Source organism: Chenopodium album, chromosome 6 (genome assembly GCF_948465745.1).
Source record: "Chenopodium album chromosome 6, dcCheAlbu1.1, whole genome shotgun sequence".
Classification (NCBI taxonomy): Eukaryota; Viridiplantae; Streptophyta; class Magnoliopsida; order Caryophyllales; family Amaranthaceae; genus Chenopodium; species Chenopodium album.
This window is the reverse complement of record NC_137839.1, coordinates 2,208,686-2,222,338: the sequence shown is the minus strand read 5'-3', so window position 1 is coordinate 2,222,338 and position 13,653 is coordinate 2,208,686. Positions and strand designations below refer to the sequence as shown.

At 34.0% G+C, this 13,653-nt stretch overlaps 2 protein-coding genes across 2 annotated transcripts; both read left to right on the top strand.

The window, feature by feature from the left end:
* Positions 1–711: 711 nt before the first annotated feature.
* LOC145634245 (putative glycosyltransferase At3g07620) lies at positions 712–5,011 on the top strand. Its single transcript, XM_081685666.1, has 5 exons — positions 712–831; positions 1,200–2,231; positions 2,375–2,511; positions 2,936–3,284; positions 4,070–5,011. Exons 2-5 carry the CDS (start codon positions 1,482–1,484, stop codon positions 4,736–4,738), a joined length of 1,905 nt encoding a protein of 634 aa, XP_081541792.1. The 5' UTR covers positions 712–831; positions 1,200–1,481; the 3' UTR covers positions 4,739–5,011.
* Positions 5,012–6,612: 1,601 nt separating this feature from the next.
* LOC145634244 (uncharacterized) lies at positions 6,613–11,988 on the top strand. Its single transcript, XM_081685664.1, has 9 exons — positions 6,613–7,340; positions 8,203–8,290; positions 8,477–8,738; positions 8,870–8,974; positions 9,097–9,225; positions 9,745–9,794; positions 9,900–9,997; positions 10,193–10,477; positions 11,331–11,988. The coding sequence occupies exons 2-9, from the start codon at positions 8,221–8,223 to the stop codon at positions 11,838–11,840; spliced, it is 1,509 nt and encodes a 502-aa protein (XP_081541790.1). The 5' UTR covers positions 6,613–7,340; positions 8,203–8,220; the 3' UTR covers positions 11,841–11,988.
* Positions 11,989–13,653: the final 1,665 nt, after the last annotated feature.

The window sequence follows — 13,653 nt, the reverse complement described above, 5'->3', positions numbered from 1 at the left end:
AGGATTATTTATTCACAATAGCAATACATAAATATGATACGAGTAATTATAACTAATTTTATTTTATACTAATACTCCCTCCGTTTTTAAATACTTACTCCACTTTTTATTTCCGGCCGTTTTAAATACTTGCTCCATTTTCATATTTGGAAAGCTTTTACAATATCAATTAATTTCTCTCACCTAGAGGATCCACCATAAATAATACTCGTATTTTATTAATTTCATATTCTCTCTCCTTCAATTCTCTCAACTACTTAGTTTTTTACAATTTTTTATTCTCTTACCTGCCCCACTACCTTCATATTTTATTACTTTCTTCAATTTCTCCTAAAATTCCACGCATGGAGAAATAAAGCAAGTACTCGTATCAAAAACAGAGGGAGTACAGAATATTTTTGTTTTTTTACCCTAAAAATTTAAAGAAAAACTGGACCAGTAAATAGTGATTAGTGATACTGATTTTTAATTGGAAAAATTGCGGAAAATAATACAACCTTTGGCCCGTTCTTTTTTAATAATACAAAAACAGGTTACCAACAGGTAATGTCTTGTTTAATATTGACACCCCCAAAGTTATATTATTAAGAATTAATCAAAAGGTTGTATTATTAAAAAAGAACCGGCCAAAGATTGTATTATTTTCCACAATTTTTCCTTTTAATTTTGTAATCAAAGTATTCCAAAGTTTGCAACTTGCAAGTGGGAATTAACAAACCAAAAAAGTTAAACTTTCTACATCCCAAAAACACATCCCTCCTTTGAAATTTAAGCTTATAACTGCATAATTCTGGGAACTGGGGTTTTCAAGCTAATTTTAACCTTCTAAAGGTGAGTTTTTTCCTTAATTTATGCTTTGCTTAGAAGAATTTACGCCGTCAATCATGTAATTGCTATCTGAAAGTGCAAAGTTTTGAAATTGCAAGTTATAATTTGTCAATATTAGAAGAACAAGCTAGCAAATTTGCTTTAATTTCTGTTAAAGATTGTGATTTTTGGCTTCATATGCTTCCATTTTTATGCTATGGTCTTTAAATTCTGAATGCCTATAATTTCAGAAATTTTTCTGGGGTTTTTAGTTTTTAGCTGAATTAGTTCTTGGCAGAAGTGGAAAATTAATGATTAGCTTTGTATTTTCATTTAATTATGTTAGGTTTTGGTTCATATGTATGATAAGAAATTTTTGTGCGTATTTGCAGTGAACTGGGAACTGATTATTAAGGTTTGTTGATGAATCAATTTCTGAAAATTAATACTTCCTGTGGGGAAGTTAATTGGTTCACCATATGAAAACATGTTAAGCTAGTCTTGAACTTAATTGGTGAACTTAGAACTATTATAGAAGCTAATGGAAGAAAAGGATCTCTATAGACAACCATAGGAGATAGATTCTTGGTTCGTGCCCGAGCCTCGTCCTTTTGGGATTAAGGATTTGGTGGTGGTGGTGGTGGTGTTGCTAGTGTTGATTTTTAGAATTTTTAATGGGTATTGAGTATTCTGTTCAATTCCAAAAGCTTTGTCAAATCGAAGCTAGGAGGAGTTTAATTATAGTGGGTATTGTTGCTATTGCCTATGTGATGCTTCAATTCTTTATGCTGCCCTATGGGAATGCACTTAGATTCCTACTTCCGGATAATCAAGTTTTTCTTAGTGCCAAAAGCGGCTTTTCATCTAACCAATCATTGGTTAAAGCGGAAAAGGAGGGTGAGATTAATCCTTCAAGCTTTATAGAAGCGGTTAGAGAAGATGATAAGAGTCATGATGATGATAATGTTAGTGAGGATGAGCTGGATGACAATGTGTCAAAGGAGTTAGATATTGCATCGGAGGCTAATGACCAAGATGAATCTCTAGGACCTGACAAGCCTTTGAAGTTTTTGGATGTCATGGTGGATAATAGCTCCAAGGTGGAGGCGGATAATGCTGGAAAAAGTGAGCTGATAGTGGGACTGGAAGATCGGAATTCATTTGACAGTGGTTTGGAGTTGAATGAGAGTTCTAGTTTTCACGGAAATGAAAATGTTGAGAGTTGGAACCAAGCAAGTCATATACAACCTGAAAATGTGAAGAAGCTCCCAGATAGTGATCTTGCTGTTCCAAAGAATGATTCAGAAGTGATGAGTGTTCGTCGGAGGAAGAAGGCGAGACCTGGAATGCCTCCATTATCAGTGACACCCATAGTCAAGATGAATCAGATATTAGCTCGGCACCTTGCCTCTTCTAGCAAAATGGTATGTCCTTTGACTATCCCATTTTCTTGGTAGCCCCAGCCTATTGAGACTATAAGTCTACAACAGTAATGGATTTATTCTTCAAATTCTTGATGTTCTCCAGGAATCGATTTTTAACTTAATATTTATATATGATATAGTAGAAACCTCAATGGTCGACTCTCCATGACTGTGACAAGGAAATTTTTGATGCAAAATCAAAGATTGTCAATCCTGCTGTGTCTGATGTTGACAAGGCACTTCATGCTCCTGTTTTCAGAAATGTTTCTACGTTTATGAGGTAAGGGCTAAAATTGTTCATGTTATTGTGATAAATCCTCTCATATCTAGTGAAAGGTTTGATAGAAGAACTTTTTCCGCGTGTGTTGTTGTTTGCATCAGCTGTTCACTTGACATTCAGAAGTTTGAGGAAAGCTATAGGCTATTACATTATTACGCCAGTCATACTAGGTTTTAATCAATCTGAAACTTGAGGAAATAACTATAAATGTATAACACTATAACATCAATATACTGCTCCTTGAATATTGATGCTGTCATCGAATATAAATTTATGATGCTTTGTTATACTATTAAATTATACTAATAATAAATACTTATACCTGTGTATTACGGCCTCCTTATTTTTTTTGCATAGTTTATTCCCTATGTAATCCGGATAGGTATATGCTTGCTCATCAAAAAAACAAATCCATGCATTGCAGGAGCTATGAGTTGATGGAGAAAACATTGAAAGTGTATGTCTATAAGGATGGAAAAAAGCCCATTTTCCATCAACCAACACTTAAGGGACTATATGCTTCGGAGGGGTGGTTCATGAAACTTATGGAGGGAAACAAACACTTCGTTGTTAAAAATCCAAACAAAGCTCACTTATTCTATATGCCTTTTAGCTCAAGAATGCTAGAGTATGCACTGTATGTGCCAAACTCTCACAATCGCACTAATTTAAGGCAGTTTATGAAAGGTTATACTGAAGCAATTGCAGCAAAGTATCCTTTCTGGAATAGAACTGGGGGAACGGATCACTTCATTGTTGCTTGCCATGACTGGGTATGTTCCTTATCATTCTAGCGACTAATTTTATTTCCCTTTTTTCTCTTTGTTGGCATTTTTTTTCCATCTAAATGACTGATTAAAACTTAGAATCAGAAGTAATACTATATCACTGTAAATGATGCGCTAACCCAATTTAACTAAGAGGAGACCTAACCCTAACATAATATGTTTGTTCTGTTTGTTTGTTTGCTATTTTAAGATCATAAGAGGCTTCGGTTTAGTAACTAATGGGTGCAATGAGAAATAAAATTTTACATGCTCTATTTAGTAAGGAGTAGTTCTTTTTAGGATACGTCTAATAGCCAAGGTAGTGCAGAAACCTGAGTACATCATTTACTTGAGTAGGTTCTGAAATCAATGTGACCATAGTTGCTGTTAAAGATGTAGTGATATTAATTGCTGCTAAAGATGTGGTGATGTTTGGATATGACCAGAACTTTTGTACCCATCTTTCTTACTTTGGTAGCTGGGTTGGTCCTTGAGAAAATCAATTTGGATCAAGAATTACATGAAGGCAGGATTGTTGTTGCTAAAAGTTAACCCAAAATACTTAGTGAGAACCCAAGATAGGTGCACCGATGAGACTAGGTGATAAAATCTGACAAGTTTGCTAATCTGCCCTGTCATACTGTTGAATTATTGTTGGAAAAGCATGAGCAGTTTGTGAAATGTTTTTCTTTGCACATGCTTGACAATTTTATTGTTTTTAGCACTTCATAAATCGACATTTTGTAGTGATCTATCGGTGTTTTGCATATTTTCATGCTGGGTACTTTTAGGCCCCATATGAAACAAGGCACCATATGGAGGAAAGCATCAAAGCCCTTTGCAATGCTGATGTAACTGTAGGATTCAAGATAGGCAGGGATGTGTCATTGCCAGAAACCTTTGTTCGTTATGCAAGAAACCCTCTCAGAGACATTGGTGGAAAACCGCCTTCTAAGAGAAACATCCTGGCTTTTTATGCTGGAAACAGCCATGGGTATTTACGTCCAATCCTGCTAAAACATTGGAAGGGCAAGGACCCTGATATGAAAATATATGGTCTATTGCCCACTAGTGTTTCAAGAAGGATGAACTATATGCAGCACATGAAAAGTAGCAAGTATTGCATATGCCCCAAGGGCCACGAGGTCAATAGCCCGAGAGTTGTGGAAGCCATCTTCTACGAATGTGTGCCTGTAATAATATCTGATAATTTTGTCCCTCCCTTTTTTGAGATCTTGAATTGGGAGGCGTTCTCAGTTATTGTTGCAGAGAAAGACATTCCAAACCTGAAAGACATTTTGGTATCGATACCAGAAGAAAGGTATATTGAAATGCAGCTTGCAGTAAAAAAGGTCCAGCGACATTTCCTCTGGCATTCTAGACCTGTGAAGTATGACCTTTTCCATATGATCCTTCATTCTATATGGTATAGCAGAGTTTTCCAGATCCGAAGGCAATAACAAAAAATCCAAGACCCAACCATTTTATGCCAAGGATTTGCCACGAAAATGATGTAGAGATGCACTGGATGATGGAGCTGCAACCTTGTTCGCTCTATCTCTGAACAGCATTAAAAGGGAGATTATACTTATACCAGGACCTTATACAACATATTACACTAGGTATTTTACTCATGAATTAGCCATCTTGATATATATTGTGTAGCTGTGTTCAATTCTACAAACTCATTTTTTGTAATAATATTATTATTAATATTTTTTTTTTTTTTTTTTTTTTTTTTTTTTTTTTTTTTGTCACGTGGAATGGGTAACCTACACACTGAATTGCTCAAGCCATTTCCATTAATTATAAGTGTCGTTTTGTTAATGCTTACTGCTTTCGGACGTCCTTTTATTTCAATTTCCAGTTCAGAAGGATGTTTCCTTTTACCTGAACATATATAGTGATCTGATAGCCATAATACAAGTATATGGATCAAAAACATCGATGTTACCTTTTGAAATTAATAATCCGTAATATAATATTAGTACAAACGAGCTAATATGTTTATGAACTACTCGCAAACAAGCTCTTTGTGATCCGACTCACCCATTCTGCACCGTTACAGATAAGCCGACCCACACTTACAGGAAGAAAAGTTTGGAGATTAAAGACAATGCAGTCCTTCAATTCCTGCAAATCTCAACTTGGTTGACATAAACATTAATGTTATAATTCAATCCCAATAAAGGTATGTTTACTTATTCCGTCACTCAAACAACTTCTGTTTATTTCATTTCATAGAAGGAAGTAATATTTGTTGCTTATATTTACTATGCCATAACGTGTCTATTTATTGTGTCGATGCAATGTTACTTTACAACAGGCAAAAATTGTTATGTAATAAAAGTTCGTTGTGTACAAGACCTATTGTCGTACTAATTACTCTTAATTTCATCTCAATGTAAAATTGTAAACATCCTTTTAAAGCCGAGCTATACCTAACAAAACTGGTTAATACTCGATTATCTAACCCGTATGATCAATTTTCAATCTAAGCTCAATCAAAAATTATATAATCCACATATGAAACTATCTCAAAAATTATTTATTTAAATACTTCGTCTATCTAGCTAATTCTTTACCAAAACATGATTCGACCTGAATTGACCCGCACCCGGTCCCTCAAAGCGAGCCCATATGCAACAATCCATATCTAGTTATCTACAATAGTTGTCGATATGTTGTACGTTAGCTTCAAACGTAAGACTCTAGTAGACTTTACAGCAATTCCCTCCAACTACACTATTTTCATGCAATTCTAGGAACAACACATTCGTCTCCGTTGCGCCACGTATCTTTATTTTTTTAAGCCCACCATTTTTATCACCAATTCTCCAAGAAACATTTTTTTAATTCCATTAATCCTATCACAATAAAAGAATGGTTTTTGGTTAAATAAATAATAAATATTCAATTATCTATTTTTTTTAACGAAATTGCTCCCATTTTGTGGATCTTACATGCTAAGTTGAACGTTTACTTTTTTTTTTTTTAAGCAAAGCATTGTTTTCTTTTCTTTCTCATATTAAATTTATCTAATATCTTACCTTATTTTCGATGAATTAAATTTAATTAGATCGTGAACACGTCTTTGTGTACAATACCCCATGTATACTAGGTTCTTTTAACGTAAAAAGAATTGTAAAGACAATGATATAGACGGGATTCGATCTCAGATTGGTGTCACTTTTAAATCTTAAACCAATTAACCTAGTTCAACCCACAACATTTTTCTCTACAGACTTCGACCCAAAATTTTACACAGTACACAGTAGAATATAAGTTTAAATAAGTTCGGATAAATTATAAACTTTGCCTTTCCTTATGTCTTGAGTTTCAATTGGGTGAGAAAGCACAAAGGGAGGAAAAAGTGAAGGTGATTTGGATCAGAAATTCTAAACTTAAATTTTGGTCCAAGATTTTGCAGACATCACAGTTAAAGCGTGAGAATCAAATTACTTCCAAAAATGGCGGTTTGATTTTAAAATTGATTCATAGAAATTACCCAATTTATATATTTCCTTGAAAGTTGAATTTTTGTTTCTTCTTTATTTGTTCTTTTTACAGTCTGACTGTAACTATAGAATCAGATTTTGCTCCCCAGTTCGAGATTGGAAGTGGAAATTAAATTTAAAGTTTGTATCTTTCTTTTTCAATATTTTAATCAGGTTTAGAAAACAATGTTAATTTATTACCCAATTGATAATTTATAAAATATTTAAATTTATTTAATAATAATTGTGGGTTTTTTTATGAGGTCATTTTGGTCAGAGTTGGATGATTCTGTAACAGATAACCATTATTTGGTCAGCTCTTACCGCCATTCCCATTTCATGGCTACTCTATCTTTTTCTACTTTCTGTTAGAAATTATTAATTATTATTTTAAAAAATAATACTTTTTTTATATAATTATTTAAGAAATTTGATTTGTATAAATATATATACAAGTTGTATTTACTCAGTACAGTGGACATGGATTGTGGTAGATGTAAATCCTCTGATAAATTCTGGGATTTAATTTGATTAGTGGTGGCCAATTTGCTTATGGGTTTTGCAGGTATGTATTTTCTTTGCCTTTTTTGTTATTGGGTTAAGAATTATTTTTAGTGCTTCAATGTTGCAAGCTTCCTAATATTATGGGAGGAAGTTTATAGTAGTGTTCGCTTTATTGTTCAAGTGTGTGAGATTGATCAATTTCGGATATAAACATAGATTTTAACTTCCTAATATTAGTGTATGTATGTTTTGGTGAAGTGAATGAGGTGATGTTTTTTTCATGTGGATTTGTCCACTCCTACTATATGGGATAATGGGAACTTTTTTTTTTTCTTACTAGATATACATGCTTGATCTTTAAGTTAGAATTGGTATTTTAGCATTATAATGGTATTTTGATGTGTTTGTCTTCTTTGTGAGAGATCAAATAGATCAAACTTGTTAAATGTGTGGAAAGATTGAATTTTGTTAATCTAATGGTTAGTGAACTTATATATGCAAAGATAATATGGGATGGGTTGTTTGATTGGATTGGATTGGATTGGATGTATATCTTGGTTTTAAGAACTCGGCTATTTGCTTAATAATCTAAGAAATTGCTATAATGTCTATAACTTTGAGATCTGTTTGTTGAGGTTATTTGTATATGTCTATGCCTTTACTTTTATGAGAAGCTTGATTATACCATTCTTGCTAGCTCTGCTTGGCCTATTGCCATCGTGAGGATTGGTAGTTAGTGACAATCTTAGTGGGATTTCTTGTTATCTCCATGATTTAATGGAGAAGTTTTTGGTGAAAACTTAAAATATGTGTCGTGTGTGTGAATGCGTGTGGAGGAGGGGGGGGGGGCAATTTTTGAATCAATCTCGAAAATTACATAACTATCTCTTTCCCTGAGTAACTTGAGCAATCTTTTGTAACAGCCTGTTTGCAGGAGATCAATGGATGACATATTTACCAGGATCTTGGATTTGACATCTTACCTAAGCACTCCACTTCTTCATTTACTTGGTAAGTTCTTTGTTACTTCGTACTTTCGTATATATATGTGAATAATTTGATGCTATTATATGGTGTTGCAATCTTAGTAAGGATTCCAGATTACTTTCTCCTCTGAGCCTTAGATTCATGAAATTAAAATGTTTGTAAGTCATCATTTGTGTGCTTTTATAATTACATGTCATTATTTTTCATTAGAGGATTTGTACTCCGGAATCTTTAATGGACATTTGGAAAGCCTTGTGGCTCTTTGCTCAGTAGAGTATTCAAGCTCTGCAAGTTTTCATCATGAGCGAAGATCTGCTTTTGGAGAATGCTCATCATCTTCCAAACGTAACGTTGCCACATCTAGAGGAATTCAGAGAAGAGCTCTAAATGTCAAAGAGTCTTTGTGTGTAAATACAAGTACAGAAACGGAAACAGGACAGACTCATGGAGGAGTGCCCCTTATTTTTGGAGGGTGATGTTACTTTTTCTCCAGTTCCTATTTTCTTATTCTTATTCACTTAAATTACAATTTTGATTATAAAAAAAAAAATCATTACTGCTATATTACATGTATTCTTACCTGAAGTTTTTTCATAACTGTAGGTTGACTCTCCCATTATATGGTTTGAGGGTTTTTCAGAGATTAGCATTGGCTTCTTTGAGATATTTTCTAGGGTATTGCAGATTTACGATAGATCATGTTAAACGGTAAGCATAATTAATGAAGCCTCTGATATCATTGCCTTTTAGTTCTAGATGTAGTAGCACCAAAAAGGCGTTCTTTTGGATTTCTATCTAATCTTTTTTTCTTTGCCTTGTTATTATTGCAGCACCATATCCCGAGTGCATAAGGGTGTGCGTGGATCAGCTGATGATATAGGTTGGTTGCAGCGCACTCCTGGGATGCCTCCCGTTACAGATGGAACTTCTAGATTCTTGGAAGTGCTTCAGGATGTCAGGTACATACTGATGCATATATGATCAAATTGTTTATTGTTTGATTTTCTGAGTTACCATTGTAACTCATAATTTTTATTTTTGCTGTATTATGATGTTCATTACTTAGCATGGTTTACAATCTTTTTAGAGTATATTGGCTGTGTTCTCCTGATGTGCTAACATCTTGCTCATACATATTAACAGATTAAATTCAAACTTCATCGTGAATATCATGTAGTTAGATTGTATCAGTGTAATCTGTAATACGAATAACAGCTGCATCAGATTCTTGTTTCCTGTGAAATAATGATAAGTGCTAAGAAGCATGCTCCATCGTGAATGAATTAAATTAAATCATGGCTATATTAAATGTGGTGATGTTAGACAAGCTACAGAACAATTTGGTTCACTTTTAACTTTTGCCTATTGGATTCCCCTGCAGTTAAGTTGCAAAAACCAGGTTTCTTGTTTGTTTCTGTTTTTTTTCAAGCTCTAATAGGAGATCATTTCATTATTTCATTCAACTTATGTTTTCTCAGGAACGGGAATCATATGCTGCCTGATTCATTTATATACCTTCTTATACCAGGTAAATTCCTAGGATGATTTTCTTAGTTGTGTTTATTAAAAGACTGACATTAACACATTCAGCATGATTCCTTATATTCTATTATTTCTCGTGTTAATTTATTAGGCCTCTTTAGTAATCATGGCCCCTTGTACTTTGTTGCCACCAAGAGATTCTTTTCTAAGATGGGCCTCGCTTGCCACATTGCCAAGATTCATAGCGAGGTGAAGAGAATTATCTTATCTTTAATTCCTGTCAAAAATTGATTTTTTTTGTACAAATAAGAAGTCTTCAACAATAATTTCATCTCCAAAGTTTCAACATCTTTTTATGTTACCTTTGTTCGTATGTCTTTGCCTTTTCTTTTCACTCCTCATTTGTATTTGGCTCCTGACATGTTTGTTGCTTCCTAAGTGAAGGCCTCAGTGGAGCACAATGCATTGGTATTGAAACACTATATCGAGGAGCTTTACTGGGGATCAGGAAAGCGTGTGATGCTTCTTGGTCACAGCAAAGGCGGAGTTGATGCAGCAGCTGCCTTGTCAAAATATTGGAAGGATTTGCGAGGCAAGGTTGCAGGGTTGGCCCTTGTGCAGAGTCCATATGGTGGGACTCCCATTGCATCTGATGCTCTTCGTGAAGGCCAGGTTGCTGACAAGAAAGCTAGGAGAGTTATAGAGCTTCTCATTAGCAGATTGATTAAGGTATAGTTTACTTTTAAGATATCTTCTTTTTAATATTAAACATGAACGATAGCCCAAATTCTTCACATTGGTTGAGCTCATCAAAAAAGCTATTTCAGAAGGTTGTATTAACTTTCTGACGTACATAACTGATATTGGTATTAATAGACCTGTTTATTTTCCCCTGTTTTGATTGTCTGTGATTGTAGTGTGTTAATCTGTTTCATGTTAATGCTCTAATAGCTATGCTAAAAGATAAATTCTTTTTGTCTAGAATCAGTTGTCACATTGTTTCAATCCTGTCATTGTCAGAGAGATTGACAAAATTAGACATATATACCTTTTGTCGTGTTATTTATGTCATCTTCCCATCACTTAATGTAAGTCAGGCTTATAAGGTTTATCATAAACCATTACTAACGTAGGAAGGTGGTAACTTCTTCCAGACATCCTGTAATATTATGTGTCCAATACGCAACAGCTTCTTTGTACGAGAAATCTGGAACTGGGTTCTGCTGTTATTCTGTTTCCTTTTCCAGAATTTTTCCCAGCTGAACAAACCTTGCTGTGAATGATCTGCTTTCCAAACTATACAGAATTACATATTATTACCTTTCAATGTCAGCTGACCTTAAAATACTGCAACAACTCGTGGTTAACTAGCTCAAAGCTCGCTACAAATGATGAAAGCTTAGATGATAAAATCCTAGAAATTCATGTAAAGATTCAACGTAATAAACATGATTGTCAGAAAAGATTTTCTCTGTTTAGGCTATTTGCAAATATTTACTACATGCTCATTGTTTCGTGTTTGAATCCCTCGCTTATGATATCTTGAAAATAATGCTACTGCAACCTGTTTTTCTGTTTCTAGGGCGACTTTCAGGCTCTGGAAGACCTCACATATGAGAAACGGAAGGAGTTCATCCTAAGCCACAAACTTCCTGAAGAAATCCCACTCATTTCCTTCCATTCCGAAGCAAGTATTGCCCCAAGTGTTCTTGCCACATTGACTCAAATAGCCCACGCCGAGCTCCCATGGTTTCCTCTCCCAACATTCTGTGGTGTGCCATCTGATGACTATGTCCAACCATCACGGAAAGTACCTGTAATGATTCCCGTATCAGCAACCATGGCCGTGACTGCTCTCCACCTTAAACTAAGGTATGGGGAAAAGAGTGATGGACTTGTTACATGCCGTGATGCAGAAGTCCCCGGCTCTGTTGTGATTAGGCCCGATAAGAAGCTTGATCATGCTTGGATTGTTTACTCTTCATGGAAAAAGAATCCTAGTGAGCCTGATTGCTGTGAAATGTGTGAAGCTATCTTGACCTTGCTTGTAGAACTTGGTGAGCAGAAAAAGGCAGACAAGAAAGTTGATTAATGTAAACGGAAACTCATATGACTATACGAGTACACGAGTATAGATCAGTTTGATTTCTCTTATATGTTGCTAACAATGCTCGTATAGCCTAATAGAATGAATGAATGAAAAGTACCCAAAAAAAAAGGGTGTTTGTTAATTACTTTCATTTGTTTTAGTGTTCACCTCTTTGATTTGTTGTTTTGTATGGATTATAGCTCGAAACTCTTGGATCATTACACCTTGAAACACTATATTAGAACAAGAATTGAACAAAAATTACTGAATTGTGTTTCTATATAGTATGTTATTTACTACTAGTATTTGTTTTAAGGAGGTTAGGTTCATTTCATTTTGCAAATCATGTTTAAGGTTCTAGGAGATTTGAGTGGCTCATCATGTCTTGGAAAATCTTCTTGCTATGAGTTTTTTACCTGAGGGATTTGAGGGAAAAGGAGTTCATTTTTTTTTATTCACTTCTATATCCTATATATTCGGCCTAAAAGAATTTAATTTTGATAAGAAGGTATATTGTAGTTGTTCAGAGTTTGTTTATATATAGGTCCGTTTTCGCAAAGTCTTGTAATTTTAGCGGATTCTGATTTATAATAATGTCTAACTAACATTTCCTCAAGTTATAAGATGATGGAATATGAAGACATGTTATGATGTTATTTTATATGGATGGTTTAGAATGGCTACAAATCCGAGTATTTGTAAATCTATCATCGGCTTCCATAAACAACATTCAAAAGTAATATTGCGATTCTAGCTACATAAAGTTGAAAAATCTCGAACTTTATAACGTTTGTTCATAAAAGAAATAAAAAGGCTATTGCATTTAAGTTTTTAACAAGGCTATTGCGTGGTCCTAAACTATTTTTTTTGGTGTTTAGAGAGCCACAAGGGCGGGGTGAGAATCGATCCCAGGATCTCCTAAAATCGGGAGGGAAGCTCTAATAGCCACTTGAGCTATCCCTCACTCTCTCCTAAATTATTGCTTGACCCACTCGTATAAAATTTTTATTAGTTTTTTTTTTTTTTTTTTTTTTTTTTTTTTTTTTTTTTGTGCATAAGAGGGAAAAACCCGAACAAAAGAAAACAACAATTTTTATTAGTTTATTGTGTATAATATATGGTGGTTTCTTTATGTATATTTCTTAGGCCTCAAGATTTGAAGATTTCACATATAATATATGGTAAATTGGTAAGTATGAATGTACAATGAATTGGTAAGAAATGATGATGATGGGGCAGGTAAAGAATACAAATAACACTACAAATAATACACAAAAATATTAGGCCTCAAGATTTCACATATAATATATGGTAAATTGGTAAGTCAGTATGATGAATTGGTAAGGATGATGATGTAGCGGGTAAAGAATACAAATAATACCCAAAAATATTAGGCCACAGGATTTCACATATAAAATTTGGTAAATTGCATGCTGGTAAATAATACAAAGTAAGTATGATGAATTGGTAAGTAAGGACGGTGATGTGGCAGGTAAAGAATGTAAATAATACCCAAAAATAAAACATACTCTATATTAATTTGCAAATTTGTAATTGCTAACATATTTAGACGATTATGTTAAAATAAAAAAGGGAAAAAATTGATTCTCCTAATTTGCAACATGCATGGTACGATCAGTGGCGAAGCCAGAATTTCTAAGTGAGGGGGGCCAAGATTATACGTATTACATTTACTTAAAATAAAAAAAAATAAAATAAAATAAATAAAAAACACACAAATTTTGTTAGCTACAAGATTTGATCATTTGTCAACTTGCATACTATCACATGGAAAAAACCAACTCCTCTACACTTA